Source organism: Rhipicephalus microplus, chromosome X (assembly GCF_043290135.1).
Source record: "Rhipicephalus microplus isolate Deutch F79 chromosome X, USDA_Rmic, whole genome shotgun sequence".
NCBI classification, from domain to species: domain Eukaryota; kingdom Metazoa; phylum Arthropoda; class Arachnida; order Ixodida; family Ixodidae; genus Rhipicephalus; species Rhipicephalus microplus.
The window spans coordinates 437,188,968-437,211,769 of NC_134710.1; the positions used below are offsets into that span (position 1 = coordinate 437,188,968).

A 22,802-nucleotide genomic window follows, 5' to 3' on the forward strand; every position below is an offset into this window, starting at 1 on the left:
TCGAGGTGGTTAAAGGTGGGAAGTAGACAAAAAGTACAGGCCGCAAGGAAGTGTGCGTGTGCCACCTCTCATTTATTCCTTGAAATGTTCGATGGATGGCGGTGCTTCTAAATGCAGAATATGTGATGAAAAGATGCGATATGGTGGTACTTCGACTGTTCAATAGGTGGAGGAACGGAGGACACATAGACAGATGCATGGACGGACGCACGGATGGCTGCACGGACGGATGGACGCATGAACAGATGCAGGGGCAGATGCATGGACGAACGCAGGGACGGACGCACGGATGGACGTGCGGACGCACAAACAGACACACGCACGGACGGGTGGATGGACGCATGAACAGTCACACAGACGAACGCATGCACGCACGGAAGCAAGAACAAATGGACGGACGGATGCTTCGCCCCACTCTCCATCATTCACCCCGTGGTTATATGACGCCATTTAGCTTCGGATCTGTGTAGTGAAATAAGCGAATATTATCTTTTTCAATCGGTTAAAATCGAAACTCAACGCAAATGGCCACGACATTCTCCTTGTATTATTCATGTTTCGCTACGACCATCGCACACTAGGTATGCTGCAGTAAGCCTAGCGTGTGGTATGGCTACAGTATAGTATTGTGGCTTCAGTCGTAGTACTTGAAGAAGACCGTGAACAAGAATGACTGAGAATATGTCATAGGGATAATAACAAATCTAAATTATACCTAATATACACTTCAGAAGCTCGATGTTTCGTACGCAGAAATGACTAACCGCTTATGAAGTCAGTGCAAATGCCGTTCTTATACTCGGTTACGCATTTTTTCCTTCTGTAAAGAACGCGTCGGATCAACGTTCTGATTTCACGAAGCACAAAGCAAACACATTAAACACGGCAGCTACAGTACGGCTGGTTTTGAGAAGCGTGGAGACACTGAAATGTGCACTTTAAAAAAGAAAATGCAGACAGATCACAAACATTACTTAAGACTTGAGGAATTAAACACTAATGTACCGTCTTTCAGTGTGGTGTGGTGGCTACTGGGTCGGGCTCGCCATGAGCAGTGCGTCTCAACGTCGAAGGTTTCTATCTTTTTTTCCCTTAGTGCTAGTATTTAGCCATCTTACGATCGGCGCGCGAGGGAATCCGTCAAAAACAAATGAAAAGCCCAATATTGGCCCAAGTTCTGCGATTCTTTTTCGTGAAGTGTACTGTTTCTTCGGTGGGCTCATGTCACGGGTAACGTTATGTTACTCTGTTGAGGGGGAGTGCCTTGACCAGGTCGGGAAAATCACTGTACTCTGCCTCACCAAGAGGTGATTTACTCTGGAAAAGAGAGTGAAATATGGGACAAGAAAGTACTCATCAAAGAGAGTACCCAGCACACTCTTAGTTTGTTTTTAGCGTGTAGGTACACATATAAAAAGAGCACGATTTTCATTAGGTGCGGTACTGACTAATGTGTAGACGAGGTTTTATTAGGCAGAGCAAGTCTGCCTAATCGACAAACTTGAGCGAGGCACGAGCTGGAGCTGTCTGGCCTGTTTGCTGCTGCAACGCTGCCCGCAACCGTCCAGCGAGGGGTATTGGGATCGATACCCAACAAGACCACCAGAAATATAATGTAAACACTGGGATTAAAAGCGGTATTGGCTTCCGAAAAGTAGCATCAAAAATAGAAAGGTCGCGGGCAGCCTTCCTCGGTGGATGGACACACGGACGGGCAGATGGACGCTTCGCCCCACCCATTATCATTTACTCCTAAGATATGCTGCGAAAACCCCAAACGCCATCTAGTTATATTATTCCCAACGACATATATACACAACGCCATATATTGAGCAACTCATAAACTAGAAGTGGCTACAGACTTATACTACTCATCAGCGCTTCCAGACAGAAGGCTACCTTATTTTGACGTTCTTTGCAGCGATGCACGAAGATACGCGGCTAGTTTTTATTGTGATAGCGATTGTAAGGACAACATCGGCTGAATTTTGTCGTTGGCGTTGACGTCAATGTCGGCGACCACCGTCATTCACTGTTATGTACCTATATATAAAAATGCAAAGAAGAAAAATTATATATAATCACTAGGGTGCACATTAGCGTACACTCGTGATCTTCTTGTATATGTATTTGTTTTCCTGATGCTGCTAGCGATTGTTACCAACTGTATGCTTCAAATTTTTTTGCATCCCCCCAACTGTAATGCCATGTGGCACTGTGGGCATAGCATAAATAAATAATAAATAATTAAATATAATCATGCCGCGGAATTTAACGTCCGACCTCTTGCTTCTGAGCGCGCGGCGTTAGCCACAATTCACGAAGAATCACCTCCTTTATCGTTGAAACTGCAAGTTATTTATATCTACATCCTACCCCGGTGATGGCGATCTCGCGAAAACTATCATGTTTTTCAGTCTTACTTGCGAGATGGCGTAATGAGCGCGCGTCACCAGATCGTCACGACTAGTGTTGGCAAACGTCGGAGAGCAGAACTAGCTAGATTTCAGCGAAAAATTACCCAGAGATAGCTAAAAAAAATTTACCAAGGATCTATTGAAGTATCTAAATGATTTTTTCAAACATTTTTAGACAACTACGCAGAACATGCATGAATGAAGAAAAAATTGTTCCTGCTTTAATTCCAATATTATAGGGCAGGCGTTGTTTAGCTTAGCGTAAAGGCTCTCGCGCCCCTCAAAGGGGAGCTGGGAAAGCATCAGAGCTCTGTCAACATCACGGGTGTGTGAATATTCAAAAATTTTGAATAATGAATGGAACAGTGAATAACGAACAATAAAATAAATGAACCGAACAACCACAAAAGAGCACCTCCTTCAATATTGAAGTGGCAAGAAATTCATGTCTGCCCCTTACGGCTGGTGGGGCTGATGATGGAGGAACTATCGTGTTTTAGCAGTACCAGTGAGATGACACAAGAAAGCGCATCGCTAGATCGTCACGACGTAGCGACACGCGCTCATGCCTTCAACTCCCGCGCCTACTTTGCCCCGCGAAGGGGGGGGGGGTAGATGCTCACACGTGCGTGCGCTTATCTTGCGATAGGGAAAATCGTACGCCTTGAGCTTTCAGCAGAACAATTCTGTTGTAGTTACCGGGTGCACAAAGGTCACTGCACTCGCTGCGCAGTGACCTTTGTGCAGTTTCTGTTTGCGGAAAGAGCGCGTTTTTCAGACGCAGCGAAGTAACGACTGAGAGACCTATTTGCGTTCATCTGTACCCTTGAGTACGTTTTGCGCGTCATTTGTGCGTGGGCAACGCGGGACAAGTTTCGATCAGCCTACCATTCTTGGCGTGATATTGCATTTTGTTGCTATCACATTGATTGCTTCGCATTTGCAGTAAAGCTGTAACTTTCTTCTATTTCTTTCTCTTTCTTGCTTCTTCTGTCTTCATCTCTCTGTTTATGACATCGCCTTTCATTCTGCATATCTCCCTTTCTTTGCGCTTTCTTTCGTACAATCTCTCTCTTTCTTATTCTGTGTTACTCTCTGTCTATTTCTTTTTTGCGCCAGTTTCTTTGTCTTGCTCTCTCTTTTTATGTCTTTCTAAAAATCTTTCTCTCTTTTTATGTCTTAATTGCCTTTATATTCTACATCGTTTTTCATATCAACTCCTTGACGTCTCTCGCTCTCTCTCTCTCACTGTCTTTCACTTGTTAATTTTCGTTGGACGTTTGCAGCTACAGAACTTTGGAGCTTTCCCTGTTCATATGGCACTTCCACGCCGGATGATGTTCGTCCCCGTTAGACAGACTACTGCTGTCGTCTACAGCTCCGTCGTTAAAACAGACGCAATGCCATATCTGTGTTTGTAGTTTTTTAAGTTGTTATGAAGTGGCGCTTGCTGATTCATTCATGGATGACCATCCACACTTACAGAAGGCTATTGAGGAAGGCCTGGTTACCAAAAGGGTTCAAGATTAGTTTATGAGACGTACTGAAACGATGGGTCTCATGATTTCCCCCCTACAAAGCACTTCGCGTGTTTCGGTGCAGCCACTTTTACGTTCTTCGTTTTTACTTTTCCAGGAACGCTACGTTCGACTTCAAGACCAGTGACAGTACGAACTGGAACAAGTTCGAGGCGCTTGTAGATGGCGGTGAGTACAGCAGATAGCGTAGTGCTTTAGGGTGAGCATTGTGCAATCCTCACCACGAGGTTTGAAAGCAAGAAAAGGAATGGAGCGTTGATTTATTAGACAGGTCTTTCGACCAAGAGGCAGTCAGGCCAAGGAAGATATTTGCAGCCAGATTGGGCTATAAGTGTAAGCACCAGTCTCGATTAGTGTGGATGGGCAATCGGCGGTGCGTATACAAATACAAGCAGCGGCACTTAGTTCCGAGTGGGTTCAGCCAATTTTTGATAAATAAAATGCGTTGACTACAGGTTACTGTTAATATATAAGCTCCTCGCTGCTGATTCGATCGACGAAGCTCATCCAATTTTACTATTACTAATCAGAGGAGTGCCCCCTGCCTATTAAAAGGATGCTCACCCTTGGTGAGTGTCTGCGCTCTTTCGCTCTAAATGGCACTTTTGTTGTTTTCTTTGTACGTGTTTAACCTGTGCTGACCTACCGCGTACTGCTGCGTTGTGGCTGAACTACTTAAGTATTTTCTTATTGCTCTTGTGGCACACAAAAAACAAAAATAAGGTAGTATAAAGCTCGTACACTTGAGTGACGAGTTCAGTACCACTGTTCGCCCAAATACGTAAACATACATACATGCATACATACATACATACGTACGTACATACATACATACATACATACATACATACATACATACATACATACATACATACATACATACATACATACATACATACATACATACATACATACACACATGCATACATACATACATACATACATACAAAGAACTTCATCAGATCCTGAGGAGTTTTCGCGTGTACCCTTTCATGCAAATAAATGAGGAAGAAGGGGCGGCGGGCACGAGCACGAGCCTGGAGCGCTGGCTCACTCAGTTGATCCCTTGACCTTCAACGCAGCCAGACGATCGGGTAGAGGTCCCCTTCTTCGTTTCTCACACCCTTATCGGGGACCCGCGGAAACCGCTGGCCGCGTCCAAGTCAGCGCTGGGACACCGTGATTTTCCGCCCATTTTTGGGCCCTCTGGATAGCCGGAAATTGCGCATGGAGTAATGAGCACCGGAAGGTTTCTTCCCAGTCAGCTTCACTGGATAGAGGGCCATAAGGTAACGCAGGGCATTGCCTAAGCATGTGCGCTAAAGAACGGTAAGTTTTATTGCAGTCCGGACAACTTGAATCAGTTTCTGTTGACATAAGACAGAGAAAATTCCCGTCTGGAGCATTCTAAGTGTGACTGACGGATATCTACCTAACTTCGGGGGAGGAAGATGTGTTCTTCTACTAAGCCGATGGTGAGAGGTTATTTCGTTTAAAGTAAGAAGTGGATCGTTAAACTGGATTTAATCCTGTACCAATAAGGCCTCCATGCCACCGCAGTGTTTGAGATCTCGCGCACAGTCACGGGCAAGCTCGTTGAGGTTAGGTATGGTCCGATGAACGTCTGCTACCCATATGGGCGGGAAACCAAAAGGTGAAGTGAGTGCCGGGGTTTCTTCTTTTTTCCAGAACAGAGGCAGCCTCTCACGCCAGGTTACCTGATTCGAAGCCTTTAATGGCCACTCGTGTGTCTGTAAATATGTTGGTGTGGAAGGGGTCGGTCATGGTGAGGGCTATGGCGACCTGCTCTACGATGGCGCTAGTAGTTAACCTAGCCGAGGCCGAGGAGCGTAATTCTCCGTTGCCGTCAGTGACTGCCAGTATGGATGTGCCAGACTGGTCATACTGAGTGGTGTCGACAAAGATAGTCAATTCACGATTCTCACCAACCTTTTGTAATATTGCTCGTGCACGGGCTTTTCGCCTCCGTACATTGTAGTGGGCGTGCATATTTTGAGGGAATAGTCTGACCACAAAGGTCTCCTGAACATCCCTGGATAAGGCGATCTCGCGTTCATTCATTATTATAGGAGCCATGCCAGTCGAGTCTAGGATGCGTTTTCCAGCCCTAGTAGACGAGAGCCTGACCTACTTTGTGGTGACCTGCGCTTCAATTCTTTCATCAATGTCGTTGTGCATACCGAGTTTGCTTTATCTGTCAAATTAGGTATAGTTTATTTATTTATTTATTAGAATACCCTCAGGGCCCGTAGGGCATTACAGAGGGGGTGGGTACAACATTTATAACACACAAGAAAAAAAAGACAAAATAAAGAAACAAGTGTCAGATGCGCAAATCAGGAAGGCAACATAAGTCAACTAAAAATGTATAAGAATTCAAGCACATACAAGACAAAGATAGATAATGGAAACTGCGTATAGTTACAAGCATTGCTGAGAAATTGCAGTCTTGAATAACAAAGGGTCTGTTATTGTTACAACGGAAGAGGGAAGGTGGTTCCAATCGGCGGCTGTTTTCGGTAAGAAGGCTGCTGAAAAGAATTTGGTGCGGCAAAACGGAATGGCAACCTTATGCTGGTGATCAATGCGCGATGAGTGGTATGACGGTTGTGAAATGAGGTCTCGCTTCATTGATGGATTGTGAAAAAATATCTTATGAAAAAAATGCAGTCGCGCCAGTTTCCTCCGGACAGTTAAATTGGGTAGGTTAAGGTTATATTTCATTTCTGATATGCTAGCAGTACGGGAATAATTAGAACAAATGAACCGAACTAAGCGGTTCTGAACAGATTCTAACGCGTTAATTAAATTTTGCTGCACGGGATCCCATATAGCGGACGCGTACTCAAGCTTTGGGCGAATTAGTGATCAGTATAATAGAATTTTGAGGGACAGCGGAGCACGAGAAAAGTTGCGGCGTAAGTATCCTAGCGTTCGGTTAGCGTTATTACAGATGTAGGTAACATGCGCGTGCCAAGATAGATTGTTGGTAATGTAAACGCCGAGGTACTTATATGAAGAGACATGCTGGAGGGGAACGGCGTTAATTCTGTAGGTACAGGGGGGAGAAATAGATCGCCGGGTTATTGACATGCATTTAGATTTGTTAGAGTTGAGAGTCATAAGCCATTTATTGCACCAGGTTGAGACAGTGTCAAGGTCTGACTGTAGAAATTGGTTATCATATTCATTGTTTATTTCGCGGTAAATTACACAATCATCTGCAAATAACATTATAGCGGAGTTAATGCTGTCTGGGAGATCATTAATATATATAAGAAAAAGTAAAGGGCCTAATACGGAACCTTGGGGTACGCCGGATGTTACTTTAGAAAGAGGTGAGTTATAGCCATTAGTTGTTACAAACTGAGTGCAATTAGTCAGAAAGCATTCAATCCATTTAAGAATGTTCGGGTCAATGTTTAAGGCACTAATTTTCAGGAGGAGTAATTGGTGAGGTACTTTATCGAAAGCTTTTTTAAAGTAAAGAAAAATGCAATGCACAAGTGAGCCGCGATCTAAAGCCGATGCTATGCCATTAGTAAAATAAAGAAGTTGGGTTTCACATGATTAACTTTTTCGGAATCTGTGCTGGTAGGGAGTAAAAAAAGAATTTGATTCTAGGATTGAGACTAGGTTGGAGTAAATTATATGTTCTAACATCTTACAAGGAACACTGGTTAGGGAAATTGGTCTGTAATTGAGAGGAGAACTAGATATAGTTATCGGAAATTGGTCTGTAATTGAGAGAAGAACTAGATATAGTTATCGGAAATCCCAGTACTATTTTGATGCTCTTCTGCATGAGTGTATTTAGCTTATTTTTTCCCGTTTTGGTTCAATTAAGGGCCGAAGCTACATAGTTATGCTGACTCATTAGGAAGGTGTGATGAATCCGGAGTAGGTTGTCTTCACATAGTCCTTTTCTGCAGAATGATACTCTGGTGACGAGTCTCAGCATGTCTTCAGTTTTGGCCGTGATGTGCGTGAGAGTTTTGGCATTACATCCCGTAGCCTCGCTAAGTAATCTCAGAATTCTAATTTAATCTACTCGTGGAATGCGCCGTCCATTTTTTGCAAAAAAGGGCGTTGGGAATGTGGTCAAGATGTGGAATTTTCTTAACACCTTGCCTGGCCGGCTTATACAGCAATAGTTCAGATTTGTTTGGAGACAGTTGAAGGCCTGTGCCTTCTAAGTAGGACTCCGTTTTGTCTAGGGCTTATTTCAGTGCGTTTTCTACTACTGCGAGCAATCATCGCGGGCACCAAATTGTAATGTCGTCCACGTAAAGTGAGTGGCATATATTGTGCAGGGAGCTGAGTCTCTCGGATAATCCTTTCATAACTCTGTTAAAAAACAAGGGCGAGATGACTGCTCCTTGTGGGGTGTTTCTGGCCCCAAGGGTGAATTTAGCTGATTTATGTTGACCAATCCTGATGATAGCCGTTATATTCATCAGGAATGATCGTACGAAGGCCTGAAACTTTGCTCCCAGACGCTGTCTGGCTGTGGCCTGCAGCAGAAAGCGATGACATACGGTGCCAAAGGCTTTGGTCAGGTCAAGGGCTAAGATACCCCTTACACCTTTAGTTCCGTCATCAAAAATATGCTTCTTCAGGAGTAACATCAGATTTAGTGTAGAGAGGCCGTGCCTGAAGCCGATCATGTTGCGTGGGAACACATCCTTGTGTTCTATGCAGTTCGAAATCCAATTGAAGATCGCATGCTCAGCTATCTTGCCTACAGAATAGTTTAGCGATATTGGCCTTAGATCGTCAATATGTAATGGCTTGCCCGGTTTAGGAATAAGCACAATCGAGGCCGCTTTCCGCTCCTCCGGGATGCTTCTGCTCTCCCAACTCTTTTCGAATTATTTCATAAGCAGCTCATTGGATCTGTCATCCAGGTTCCTTAGCAGTTTCTTTGAGATGCCATCCAGACCTGAAGCTGACCTGCTATTCAAGTTGTATAGGACGGCCCTAATTTCAGACTCTGTGAAGGGTCATCGAGCTCCTTTACCGCGTCACATTCTATTTCAAGATACTCTTCTGAAGTGCCTCCGCCTAGCAGAACTATCTATTCGCTACCTCTTCTAGAAGCGTATCTTCTGTTCAGCCCTCTTGTTTGTGCTTGTGCGTGAGACTGCTCAGTGCCTGTCTTTGATTGTCTTTCGTCTGCGCGTCATCAAGCATATGCTTGAGAAGATTCCATTTTCCATCTGTGCGCATGCGCCTATCGACTACTGCACACACCTCATCTCATTGTAGTCTAGCTAACTCGGTGCAGTACTGTTCTATGTCCTTTTTAAGTTTCACAACCCTCTTTCACAACCTCCGGTTAAGCCTTCGCGTTTTCCATTGCCTTAAGATAGAGGCTTTGGCTTCCAAGAGATTTGCAAGGTGTAGGTCTATTATGGGAACGTCGAGCTCGGTTTCAATAGTTTTGGTGGCCTTTTCAGCATCTGCTCTGATTGGCTTAACAAGTTCACTGAAGCTGGCGTATTCACCCTTGTCTTCTTTTCTAAGATTTCGGAAAGCATCCCAATCGGTCACTCTGAATTTCCTGGCCTGGGGTACTCTAACCTGAAGGGTGATGGCAATGATGAAGTGATCACTGCCCAGGTTTTTTTGCGTGTTCACCCAGGTTGTATGCCGTACATTCTTTTATAAAGGCTACTTCGGGCGTAGGGTCTCCGGTTACCGATGTACCCAGTCTCGTAGGGAAACGAGGATCGGTGATGACTGTTAGCGTTAAATCATTGACTGCCCGCGCTAGATTTGAACCCTTAGCCGTCTGCCTCATGTACCCCCATGCATTGTGTGGGGCGTTGAAGTCTTCCGCGATTATAAGTTATAAGGGTGACTGTCTAGCGATTGTAGCGGCCTTTATTAGCGGGGAGTGAAAAGAATGCCTGTGATCAGATGATGGGCTGTAAACATTAAAAATGAACACGCTCTGGTGAAGCCACCTGTTAGGGATAACCTCCATCAGAAGCACCTTCATTCTGCTGCGTTCTGGCTGAATGTCCTGTACTACGTAAGCGAGCTTTTTGCTCGCTAGCATAGCTATACCTCTCTTGGACTCCCCCTTTGCCGCCACCGATTGGTAACCAGTGAGGGTGAGAGTGTTTCATAGCGTTTTCTGCAACGAAATTACCCGTGGCTTTTCCGCCAGAGCCGTAATGTACTGTCGCAGTGAGGTCTTGCGCCAATCGAAGCTGGCAGAATTTCACTGCCAAATTACTACAACCTTCTCATGCCCGCCATTTTGCTATTTTACGTTTTATTGACCCTGTGGGATCTCTCCCGTATCATCGTTAGCTGCAGCTTGTGTACAAGCCTTTGGCTTGGCTTTAATAGTCATCTTATGCTCAAGCGCAACCACCTTATTCTTTATAGCTTCTACTTTGCTCTCAACTGCCCCCATACGTAACGCTACTTTATTAATGCTTGACCAATTGTCTTTAGAAATCCTAAGTAACTCTTCTAGAATTTTTTTCCGCGAGCTTTCCTCTGCACACATATGCGAGTGTTACGACTCACACAGCCGCCGACACTGTTGTGTAGTGCACCGAGATCACGGGCCGCCAAGTTCACCAGCCATTTGGTAGTGTGTGTTTCCCAGCTCGCGACTGCTTCTGCGCAGAGCTGATAGACGAGTGGACAAGACGATAGTGAGTTAAAGCAAGGTTTATGCACAGCATAGAAATAGAGGCGTTACATAATCGGCATTGGGGCCGACAGCTTAGGGACTCTAAGAGCCGAGATGTCTTCTCTCTTATGCATACTTAGGCTCATTGGCAGAGCGCCACGTGGTTTTTATAGGCCCCAGGTGATTCTTTACGTCATCGATGTCCAATAAAAACTGCCACCGGGTCCGTCAGAATCCTCCAAAGGGGACCCGCCGCTGGGTTGCGTCATGAGCCTCAAATCCGGAGCCGCTGCGCTGAGTTGCACCCAAGGACGAGTGATGTTGCCATGCATCACGTAAGACTCGCCAGACTGGATGGCGCCGCTTGCATCATCGGACGTTAAGACTCGCCAGACTGGATGGCGCCGCTTGCATCATCGGGCTGCTATCGCGCCCGCGGGTTGAAAGAGCTTGTCGTGCGTTGCGTAAGACACACCGGTGCGTTGGGTTAAGTGACGTCGTTGAGATGATGGCGTCAGGCGGGCTCGCTTGCGAGCCTTGACCCAGATTGCCTTTGCAGAGGCAATGGCGTTCGGTGTGGACTCCCAGGGATAACAGCACCCCCGCCGCCAGACAATGCGCCGAAAAGGCGAGCTGCTTCCACGTGGCTCGCATTTCGGGTGCGCTCGTTCACCCGGTCCCTCCAGGTTCACATCCAGGGCCAGGGGAAGGATGTGGCTCCAGGCTCAGTTTCGTGAACACATGCCATTCTTGAGGGCGGATCCCAGCTCCACTGGCTTGTCGCAAAACTTGTCGGCTAGCCTTGCTCGCCACTTCTGACAATTTTTGGTCTGAGTACTTTTCAATGGTTCTGCAACCTGACAAGAACAATTTGACAACAGACAACACACGACACAAGCAAGTACCCTTGGTTACCAGACAGAACACCAGACAAAGTATAGTACAACATATACCTCGCTACGTGCCTATCGCAATTTCGTTCCCTCTACATCAAGCGGCACATGTTGGGCACAATACTCTTAAAATGAGAACTCAAAATTTTACGCAAACAACAATGGGATGAAATAAAACAAACATAAAGTTGGCCTTTAGAGATCAGCCCGGACGAGAGCGCTCAGCTAAGGCCGTGATGAGGACAAAATTTTGCCCCGACTCGCCTGCGAGAGACCGAAAGGTGGAGAAGGTACTAACTAAAATGCACGGCTCAATGCGTCTGCATTAGCGTTTAGCTTTCCTTTCTTGTAGCGAACGTCTAAGTTGTGCAGTTGGAGTATCATGCTCCACCTCAGTAACCGGCCACCTTTAGGCGACATGTTACACAACCAGCTTAGACGACAGTGGTCCGTTTCTACCACAAACCTCGAAGCGGACGCATGACAGGCTAGCTTTTGAACGGCCCACACGAGGCAAGCGCATTCCTTTTCGGAGGTACAGTGTGCCTCTTCCCTGCAGCTCAGTTTTCCACTTAAATACAAAAGTGGCCTTTCGTTACTAGCACTGTCTTCCTGGCACAGTATAGCTCCCATGCCGCGATCACTCGCGTAGCATTGAATGACAGATCCCTTAGAGAAATATGAAACTTCTAGGCGCGTAAAACTTCAGACAACTAACATAAGAGACAAGGACGAGCGCTCGTCCTTGTCTCTTATGTTAGTTGTCTGAAGTTTTACGCGCCTAGAAGTTTCATATGGATCACCAACTAGCCCAATCCCACACTTTACTTCCCTTAGAGAAATCGAGTGCCATAAGAACGGTCTTTTCGCTTAGGGCCTGTTTCAGCTTGCAAAACGCGTTGTATTTTTCTGAGTCCCATACTACTTTAACCGGCTCGGACGTCCGAAATGCGTCAGTTAGAGGGCTGACAATGCTAGAGTAGTTTTGCACGTAATGCTGATAGTATCCAGCTAAGCCCAAGAATGTCTTTATCTCCGATTTTGTGGTTCGTCGTACATAGTTAACGACGGCGGCTACCTTAATTTCTGAAGGTCTACGCTGGCCACGCCCCACAACGTCTCCCAGGTAAAACAGCTCGCCGCACCCTAGGTGACATTTAGCAGGCTTCGTTGTAAGACCAGCTTCTTTCAACCTGTTCAGCATGACTCTTAAATGCTCGAAATGTTCTTTCCAGCTGTTTGATAAGATGGCCGCGTCGTCAAGATACGGCAGAGCGAACTCACAGAGGCCATTAAGAGCGCGGTCCATTAAGCCTGAAAAACAAAAGGGCGCATTTTTCAATCCAAAGCTCAGCTTAAGGGGACGATACGTTCCGAATGGAGAAACGAACGCGGCATAGCGGCTAGCGCGTTCTGTAAGGCGGACATGCCAATACCCTCGCACGAGGTCTAACGTGGAAATATAACTGGACTGTGACACACTTTCCACCCTCTGCTCTAGATGAAGTATCGGGTAAGTTTGGTCTCGCGTTATGGCGTTAAGACGCCGATAATCGATGCATGGCCTTTTCCCGGCACTTGAACCAATATTATAAAGGATGTGGAGTCACTCTCGCCCGGTACTATCTTCCTAGCTCCAGCATTTTATCAATCTCCTCTTTCATGATCTGCTTTTGCACAGGGGAACATCGATACGGCTTGCTACAGATTAGCTCCTCACATGTTAGCTCAATATCGTGTTCATTTACCAACGTGCTTCCGTGATGGTCCGAGAACACCTTTTTAAACTCGGAAACTATCCTTCAAAGGTCTTCTTTCTGGAATTCACTTAACTTAAGTTCTAGGTTGAACTGTTCCAATATTACTCTGATCCCTTTTCTATTACATCACTAGAGGTCAAAATTTCTGCTCCCTTTTTCTCTGAAGCATTAAAAAGCAAATTTACGACCACTTGACGTTCAACGCTTGGTTTCATCAAGTTACTGTGGTAAATTTTGCTCAGCTGCCTTCCTAATTTCCCTTCATAATTGGTATCAGAAAGCTTCGATATTACTTTGGCAGGCCCTTCCCAATGAACCCCAAGCTTGTTCCTTTTGAACGACCACAGCACCATTATCTGACCACCTACTTCGAAGGTGCGTTTCTTTGCCGAATTGTCATAGTTACCCTTCGACAACACTTGTGCAGCCATCATGTGGCCTTCCACAAGATCTTTCGTTTTTCCAAGCCTCTGAAGGAAATGTAGAACATACGCAACTACAATATGGTCCTCATCGAATCCCTCACAAGACTCACGTTGCATTCGCAATGGTCTTCTCAAACTCCTGCCATATACACAAGCTCGGCAGGGCTAAAACCAGTGCTCTCATGAGGAGCTCAAAGCGAACATAGCGGGAGGAATAGACGCTTCCCAGTCGCATGTGCTCGTAGCAAAAAGCTCTCAGTATCCCTTTTTGAATGGAATGCATACGCTCTATAAGATTAAATTGCGGGTGATGGGTTAAGCTGTGCACTACATTTATTCTACATTTATTTAAAAAGGTAAAGGTAAGGCAGCTGGTGAAAATACTACCATTGTAGCATTAGAATATAGAAAGCAGTGCATCCACTACATGAGGAAATTTGAGCTCCTTAAGTGGTATCGCTTCCGGAAATACTGTGGCTACACAGAGGGCCGTCAGGATGTAACGACAACCTTGCCTTGACTCTGGCAATGGCCCAACGATATCATTTACGAGGTACCGGAAAGGTTCTGTGATAATTGGCACAAGCTTTATGGGTGCCTTCCACTTGTCCGTGAATTTCCGCGCTCTTTGACAAGTGTCGCATGAGCGTACAAAGTCTTCAATATCCTTTCAGCGATTCAGTCAATAAAACTCAAGGGAAATTCTAGCCTTGGTCTTCTTTATGCCAAGATGTCCTGCTTACGCGTTTTCATGCACCAGTTCCAATAGCTGGCGACGATACTTTTGTGACACTAAGAGCTCCTCATACTTGCGACTTTGCACATTTGTGTAGCTCCGATACAGGAGCCCTGTCTTCTAAAAAAATTCTTTTTCTTTGTTCCCAACTTTACGCTTTCCATTAGCGCTTTTATCGAGAGGTCCTCACGCTGCTCTCGAATGAGCGTTTCTCGATCATTCTTTGACAGCTCGATCCGACCTTCCGCTACAGGCGAGAGTGTTGCACCCCTCTCGCTCTCATTCAATGACATCATGACATCATGTCGTCTCCTCCACCGACAGAGGCGGCTTTCGTGAAGGGCGGCTCGAGTGACTCATCCGGAGAATTTCCTGTCCGAGGCACCATCGCCTCGCCGCCAAGGTGACGCAGATCAGCGTCTTTAGCAGGTGGCGTTATATTACACTGAACGAGATCAAGTTCTTGCGAAAGCTCCCCGCTTGCGATCGTCTTAGGGCCATGTACGCTAAGTTGGAGAAGAACAATTTACCCTGCTCCTTGAGAAGCCGATCTGAGTTATTAGAAAAAAGTGAAGGAAAATGATCGGGAAGCGCGGCAGACACAGCCGCTTCGGTGCGAAGCTTACCGAATGGGCCTTCAATGACAACAGTAGCGATTGGTAAGCAAGCACTCTGCTCCTGGGCGACTTGCCTGGTCCACGCGCAATCTCCTGTATCCGGAGTCATCCGGAGACACCAAAGAAGAATGGGCAACGTCCATGGTTGCCGCTAAGTCGCGAAGTGCTCGACACGTTTTCCCATTCACACTAATTTCCTGGAGATACGGCTCTAACAACCGCATGTTCTCTTCCGATTGTCAGAGTGCTGCGAAAGGGAACTTTTATGTACTGTTTAGAGCAATGTGCCCTTCTTTTTTGCAGTTGTAGCAAAGTAGCGGCTGCCGTGATTCAAAAGCCCGCGTGGTATCAGTGCGTTGTTTAGGAACCTCACTCGCTTTGTCCGCTTCCGTTTGCCCTTCCCCTACAGTGTCCTTCGTAAAAGACGGGTCCTTCCTGAAATTACGGTGTCGAGTGGGTTTTGTTGATCAGGTTTCTTTGAAAAGCTCTTTTTTCTTTCATCCTTTTTAACGCACACTAACCTGCTATGTAACTTTCAGCGAGTATGATACTCCTCAGCAAACTCTGCTGCCTTGTTAAGCTGCACTTCGCCAAGTTTGTCCTGCAGCCAATGTTTGACATCATCCTCGATGCAGTGGTAGAATTGCTCAAATGCAATCCGTTCTACCACTTTATCGCGATCGTCATAAACACTTTCGAGCTTCAGCATTCAATAAAATACGTTTTAAAACGAAACGTGAAGTCAACGTGTGACTCATTGCCCTTTCTTGCGTACTGGAACTTTTGCCAGAAAGCCTCGGGTGACAACTGGTAACGTCTCAAGTGTACTTCCTTAACTTCGCCATGGCTCTCAAACGCTTCCCTCAGCAAGCACGTTATCACGTCGGACACTTCGCCGGAAAGAAGAGCTAACAGGTTCTGCGCCCCAAGAGACCGCTCCAAGGTATTTTGTCACAGACGTGTTCATACTTGACGAGATACTTTGCCATGTCCTCGCCGACTATGAACGGTGGCAGCTGGTCCCAATTCTATGACTGCTGACCTGAATTGTCGCAGAACCCACGCTAGGCGCCTGTGAACACTGTAGAGTTGCCAATTCTATTTGTTTCAACTCGAGGCGCTCCTGTTTTTCGGCCTCCTCACGGCATTCTCGCATTTCAGCTTCTTCGCGTTTGCGAACTTCTCGCCTTTCAGCCTCTCGCGGCATGCTTTGTTATCCGCCCAGGCCTCATCAACTTCCTCAGCCCTTACTCTTGCATTCTTCATGATCTCAAGGATCGCTTGCTTTCGTTTCGCACGGCCTGGTTTAAGGCCAAAATTCCAACAAATTTCGATGAGTTCCTTCACTTTAGGGTTCTTCATCGCTCACACTAGCCTCTTGTTGTTTGCCCCTGTTAAGTATATACTTTCCGTACCCACTATACGTCGACTAGCAAGACACGAGAGCAATTTCTAAGTGCACTGTTTAGACCCTCCGTGTTAACTTTGGTTTCAAAGCGCTCTGACTTGGCTATGAAACCAATGTTAATAGTGAGACGACAGGTAATTAAGGCAAGGTTTATGTACAGCGTAGAAATAGAGGTGTTACATATTCGGCACTGGGGTTGACAGCCTATTGGGACTCGAAGAGCCGAGATGTCTTCTCTCTGACGCATACGTCGGCTCCTTGGCGAAGAGCTGCGTGGTTCTTTATAAGCCCCAGGTGATCCTTCACGTCATCAGCGTCCAATCAGAACTGCCGCCGGGTCGCGTAAGAATCCTCCAATGTGGACTCACCGCTGGGTTGCGTCATGATCCCCAAATCTAGAGCCGCTGCGCTCGGTTGCACACAAGGGCGACTGATGTTGCCACGCATTGCATAAGACTCGCCTGACTGGATGGTGCGATCTCATCATCGGGCTACTGTCGGACCCACGGTTTGAGGGAGCTCGCTGTGCGTTGCATAAGAGAGACAGGTGGCACCGGGCTATATTGTATAGCCCGGCGCCGCTGGTCTGTCTTACGCCATCATCTCAACGATGTCAGTGACGTCATTGAGATTATGGCGTCAGGCGATTGATCGACATGTGGAGTTTAACGTTCGAAATCCACCATATGCATATGAGAGACGCCGTAGTGAAGGGCTAGCATAATTTTGACCACCTGGTTTTTTTTAACGTGCACACATATCTGACAACACGGGCCTACAAAATTTCCGCCTCCGTCGGAATTGCGGCCGCCGCATCCGGGATTTGATCCCGTCACCTGCGGATCAACTGCTGAGTACCTTAGCCACTAGACCACCGCGGCAGCATGGCGTCAGGTGGGATCGCTGGTTTTGACACAGATTGCCTTTGCAGAGGCAATGACTTTCGGTGTGGACTCCCTGGCATAACACGAGTCACTCTCATCCTACATTGGAGGGGGGCCCTACGTTTGGGCTTGCTAACGTCGACTTTGGTTTCCTGCATGCTTTTATGCACGACGTTATCTACCGCATTAGTACCCTCGACCCTGCTGGAAATTGCCTGCGCGGCTTTCTGCTTGCGTAGTTCATTTTTGAGACTAGCAAAATTCTGACGTAGTTGCTCAATTTCACTTTTTTCTTCATGCTCTGTCGATGCCGACCGCATTACCTTTTTCGGTTTAGACGTCTTCTTCTTGGCCCGATACCCAATGAGCCCATGTGAGCTCCTCTTGGAATCTCGTACGAGACACCGAATGCCCGCTGGAACGCGAGCGGCTCCTCATGGTGTTCCGCTGCGGCCCAGCTGGTGTGCCAGAGCGGTGTCTACTATAGGGGCCAAAGACGCTAGAAGGGACACTGGAGTCTCGGGACTGCATTCCTCGGGCCGCCTTCGTTTTCTCGGAGTGCTGATGGCGTTCACGTCGTCTCTGTCGGACGATGTAAGAGATTTAAAATCTCTCTCTGCGTGCTCTGTCTGCAAAGGGATGTGGACCTCCGCATAGGGAATATTTTAGACTTCACTGATGTTCCTCCGTTGGCGATTTCTGTCGACACGTACGGCACCACTTGCTGTCTAGGTTAGGGCTAACATCACCACGATGTTCTAAACCTCCACAGCCATAGCAAACCTCCGTATACCTCCGGTATAGCATGCAGCAAAACACGCTCGTGCCACAAGAGGCATAACTGGGCACCTTCATACCCTTGAACAGTACTACCGCAGTCGTGCTGTTTTGATTATTTTAGCCTCGATAGCTCCTGTGTTGCGGTGGTTGACGATTCTTGCTCGCCCCGCCGCGGTGGTCTAGTGGCTAAAGTACTCGGCTGCTGACCCGCAGAGCGCGGGTTCGAATCCCGGCTGCGGCGGCTGCATTTTCGATGGAGGCGGAAATGTTGTAGGCCCGTGTGCTCAGATTTGGGTGCACGTTAAAGAACCCCAGGTGGTCTAAATTTCCGGAGCCCTCCACTACGGCGTCTGTCATAATCGTAGAGTGGTTTTGGGCCGTTAAACCCCACATATCAATCAACGATTCTTGCTCGGAGCTGAACCTCTCTGATATCCTCATCGACACCCGTTATGACGCCTTTGCATGTGTCATCGGGTGGAGCCGGGTACACGGAAATGCGGTACGTGCGTTCGCCCTCCTCTTCAATGTCGGCTGGAGGCAGCGCTGCCACCGTAGCCAGGACTTGCTGGAATCATATTTGACTCACCTCGGTCACATTCAGGCCGAATGATGCGGTACGTGTTCCTCGGTAGCTGAGGGAGCCTTGAGGTGGCGACAATGCGCTGGTGCGGGGCGAAGTGATTTTAAGTGACGAGAAGAGACAAGTGAGCCCCATAACTGTCTCTCAGGGGGGGGGACACCTCAACAGTAACTCACTAGAAATGGGGGTAGAGAAGTGATTAAAATGATAGGATTAAAAGTTAAAGAGATAGAGAGAGAGGAAGGAGAGAGCGAGGCGCAGGGACAGCAAACGATTGAAGGAGAAGATAAGAAAGATGGAGACGGCCGCAGGAGTCCGAGGACAGTGCACCACTGGCGAGAGCTCTTGTCGGCGACAGGAGATGGGGTAGAGCTAATCAAGTCGGCCAGAGCTACGCTGTCGTCGTCGTCAGGGACCGGCTTCAGGGGGTGCCGTAGAACCAACCCAGTCGGTCAGAGCTGCACTGTCGTCGGAGATCCCGAGGGCACAGCCGGTCGGCACGGAATCCAGCAAGCGAGGCGAGGCGTGTTGTGGGGGGCGGTGCGGACACCGTACTTTCGTCCGTCGCTCGTTGGGTTGCATTCGTGCGTAGTAGTCGACGCTCTCACCCCGTTTCTGTTCTTTCGGCCATAAGCCGTCATCCAGCCGGGGCTGCTTGCTTCCTCTTGAGAGATTTCCTTTACCTCCACGATCTTCATCTCGGGCTAAAGCGCCTGCAAACGCAGGGCTAGGCCTAGGCCTACCCGCGCTGCCTCGCCGAGGTTAGGCTTACCGCGATAGGTTAACTGCGCCTTGGCCTGGTCGAAACTTCACACACACTCGTACAACGTGTAAAAAGTTACCCACCGTGGAAAGTTCGGTGTCGGCAAGGCCTTCACAACGAGCTGCATCGATTAACACATACCGTACAAAGTTTCAAGGAAAGAAACCAACCGAAAGCATCGAAAAACCAGAAGCCAGCATAAGCGAGTCCGCACTAGTCAGCGCCCCCTGGTGGTCCTCCGCCCGAATACGCATGCACATTTTTTCTTTTCTGTTCGCCATGAAATGTAAGGGAGTCAGTAAATCTAGTGATCAACACTTTGCGTGAAATTATTTCAACATTTCGCGGGAGCGTGTGAAATTTTGCATGACATTTCTTTATTTTGCATGAAGTTATAAAACTATATATAATGCATGCCATCTGGAGTAATTTTGGACATATTAGTTGCTTAAAAAGGGCTTAAATTTAAACAGACGGGAGTTTTCTGTCAATTTCGCCCCGAGTAAATCGCGCACGCTATTCCGTTTTAAGTGAAGTTTACCGAAGTGGCAGAAATTATATACTGCATAATAATGCTCCTCTTAAGTGAGACCATGACCAAATAAGCGGAACTAAAGTTCACCACAAAATTGAAGAACTGTAGTTCTGTACTTACGCACGTAAGTACGAAAAGGCACTTGGTCTAGCTACGTTTTTGCTTACCAAGTCTTCAAAAGCCTGCATTCGCACACTATATAAGATTCCTCATGTTTGGGGACAATGACGAGTGCACTTTACAATGTGCTTGAAGCGGAAAGCGGACCCCACACTGAAATAATTCTGGCAATTAGAGGGTACATCGACAATACACGACATTCTCGAAAGTTTCACTCAATAATCTTATCACAATACATGTGCAGTTGACCAAAGGTAAATTCTTCCGTTCATCATATTAGCCTTGCGTATGAGCAGTTAAAACTTGCGCTAATATAAAAGAACAAACTGCCCTTTGAGAATATTTTATTTCATTTTATTTTAGTTACCCTCAAAGCCATATAGAATTATAGAGGGAAGTGTTATAAGTAAACAAGAAATAAAGTACAGCATGAAAATAAGTTACCTACGTAGGAACAACGACCTCAATACAATATGAATCAAATACATGATAATACATAACGTAATTGATAGATTGATTGATATGTGGAGTTTAACGTCCCAAAACCACCACATGATTATGATAGACAACGTAGTGGAGGGCTCCAGAAATTTCGACCACCTGGGGTTCTTTAACGTGCACCCAAATCTGAATACATAACCCATTACATTGTATGTTTTCTAAATATACAAAATTAGGTGATGCTTGTCGAAACAGGTGGTTATTAGCTATAGTTATTATGTGCTCCGGTAGGTGGCTCCAATCCGCTGATGTAAGATGTATGAATGATATATAAAAACACCGGGAGTTGCATAATGCGACGCCAACCTTATGACGGTGGCCGATCAGATGGGATATGCACTGAGGATTTAGGATTAGTTGGTCATGAACAGGGGGATGATAGACTAATGTGTGAAATGTGGCCAAAAGGGATAATTTGCGATGGGATTCAAGTGAAAAAAGGCATAGGCTGGAATTCATTGATTTTACACATACAATGCGATTATAGTTAGAAAGTATGACATGAACGGAGGTATTCTGTACATGATCTAGTTTTACAATTGCATTATCCTAGTAAAGATTCTACACTGAAGAGGAATATTCCCTTTTAGATCTTACAAAGTCTTATATAAAAACAGTTTTAGTGCTGATGGCGCTTTTGAAAAGTTACGTCGTGTGTAGCCTAACGGGCGATTGGCATTATTAGTAATGTATTCGATGTGAGGTGCCCAAGATAGGTTCGTCGTGATAAGAACACCCAAGTATTTATACGAGCAGACCGGATCGATCGGGGCGTTGTTTAAAAAGTATGTTAGCGGGGTGTTGGGTGATCTCATTACGCGCACTACCCTATAGTTGCCAATGTTTAAATTCATTCGAGATGAGCTTCACCGAGCTGCTACGGTGTTAAGATGAGTTTGAAGGAATGAACTGCCATTATTAATGGTCATTTCATGAAACGTCAGACGATAATCTGCCAAAAAGATTAATGCTAGAAGAAATAGAAGACGTGAGGCCAATAATATAAAAAAAACAGAAGTGCACCAAGGACCAACTCTTCCGGTACGCCTGAGCAGATAACAATTTCTGATTGTTAGCAGTAAGGTATTGAAATCTGTTGCATAAAAAACATTTTATCTTCTATAGCAAATTATTGTTAAGGTTTCGTAGGCTCATTTGGATTAGTAGTTGTTGGTGACATACTTTGTCGAAAGTCTACTAAAGTCTAAAAATATACCATCGGGGCATAATGAACGGTCCGAAATGTGATGCATTTTGTGAGTGAATGATACGAGTTGTGACTCCTAGGAAAAATGTTTGAGAAAGCCTTATTGCACCGGTGTAAAAAAAAAAGAGTTGGATTCGAGAACAATAATGCGGTTGGTGAAAATTACATGCTCCAATGGCTTACAAGATGTGACTGTTAGAAAAATAGGGTAATAATTTTTCGGAGAGTGTTTATTACCCGACTTAAAAATTGGCACTATATATCCTCCCACTTTTCTATTGTGTACGAATGGTTGATGTATCTAAGGATTGTTGAAAGATCTTTGTTAGTATCAATGAAGTGTAAGTAACGGTGCTTTTCAGAAATTTGGAACCCATATTGTCGGGTCCAGGAAAAGTGTGAATGGGCAAGCCACTTATAAGTTTTGCGATACCACAAAGATCAATTGAAATTGGTGGCATGACGATATCTGCACATGAGGCAAAATGATGTCAAGAACTGAAGAAAAGTTGTTTTTAAATACGATGCAATGTTTTGCGTACTACAAGCACTTTCGGTATCTATCTATCTATCTATCTATCTATCTATCTATCTATCTATCTATCTATCTAAGATAGATAGATAAATAGATAGATAGATAGATAGATAGATAGATAGATAGATGATATATCTATAGATGATCTATAGAAACTGGAACCTACCCACTGCAGAGCAGTATTATTTTATGCTGAACTTTACCGAATTGGAAGCGCTAAGGATAAAAGTCATTAAAGGCATTCAATTGCTACGTTACGGTGTCGAAAACCGTTTTCATCGTAAGCAAAAAAGACGAGACTTGGCTTTCGCCTTGATGCTTGTGTTCTGCTTTGTGTTCAGCCAAGAACACCGTCAAGTACAATCTGCTGTACGTGGACTGTGACCACTGCAAGATCATGAAGTGCCCAACAAGGGAATACGCTGAT

At 46.0% G+C, this 22,802-nt stretch overlaps 1 protein-coding gene across 1 annotated transcript in view; it reads left to right on the plus strand.

The window, feature by feature from the left end:
- The window catches only part of LOC119186276 (uncharacterized), a 46,280-nt gene that overhangs the window by 20,329 nt on the left and 3,149 nt on the right, over positions 1-22,802 (plus strand). The window contains exon 2 of the mRNA XM_075881916.1: positions 4,053-4,123. Within this exon, the coding sequence (XP_075738031.1) occupies positions 4,053-4,082 (30 nt within the window). The 3' untranslated portion in view covers positions 4,083-4,123. The remainder of the gene's footprint in view (positions 1-4,052; positions 4,124-22,802) is intronic.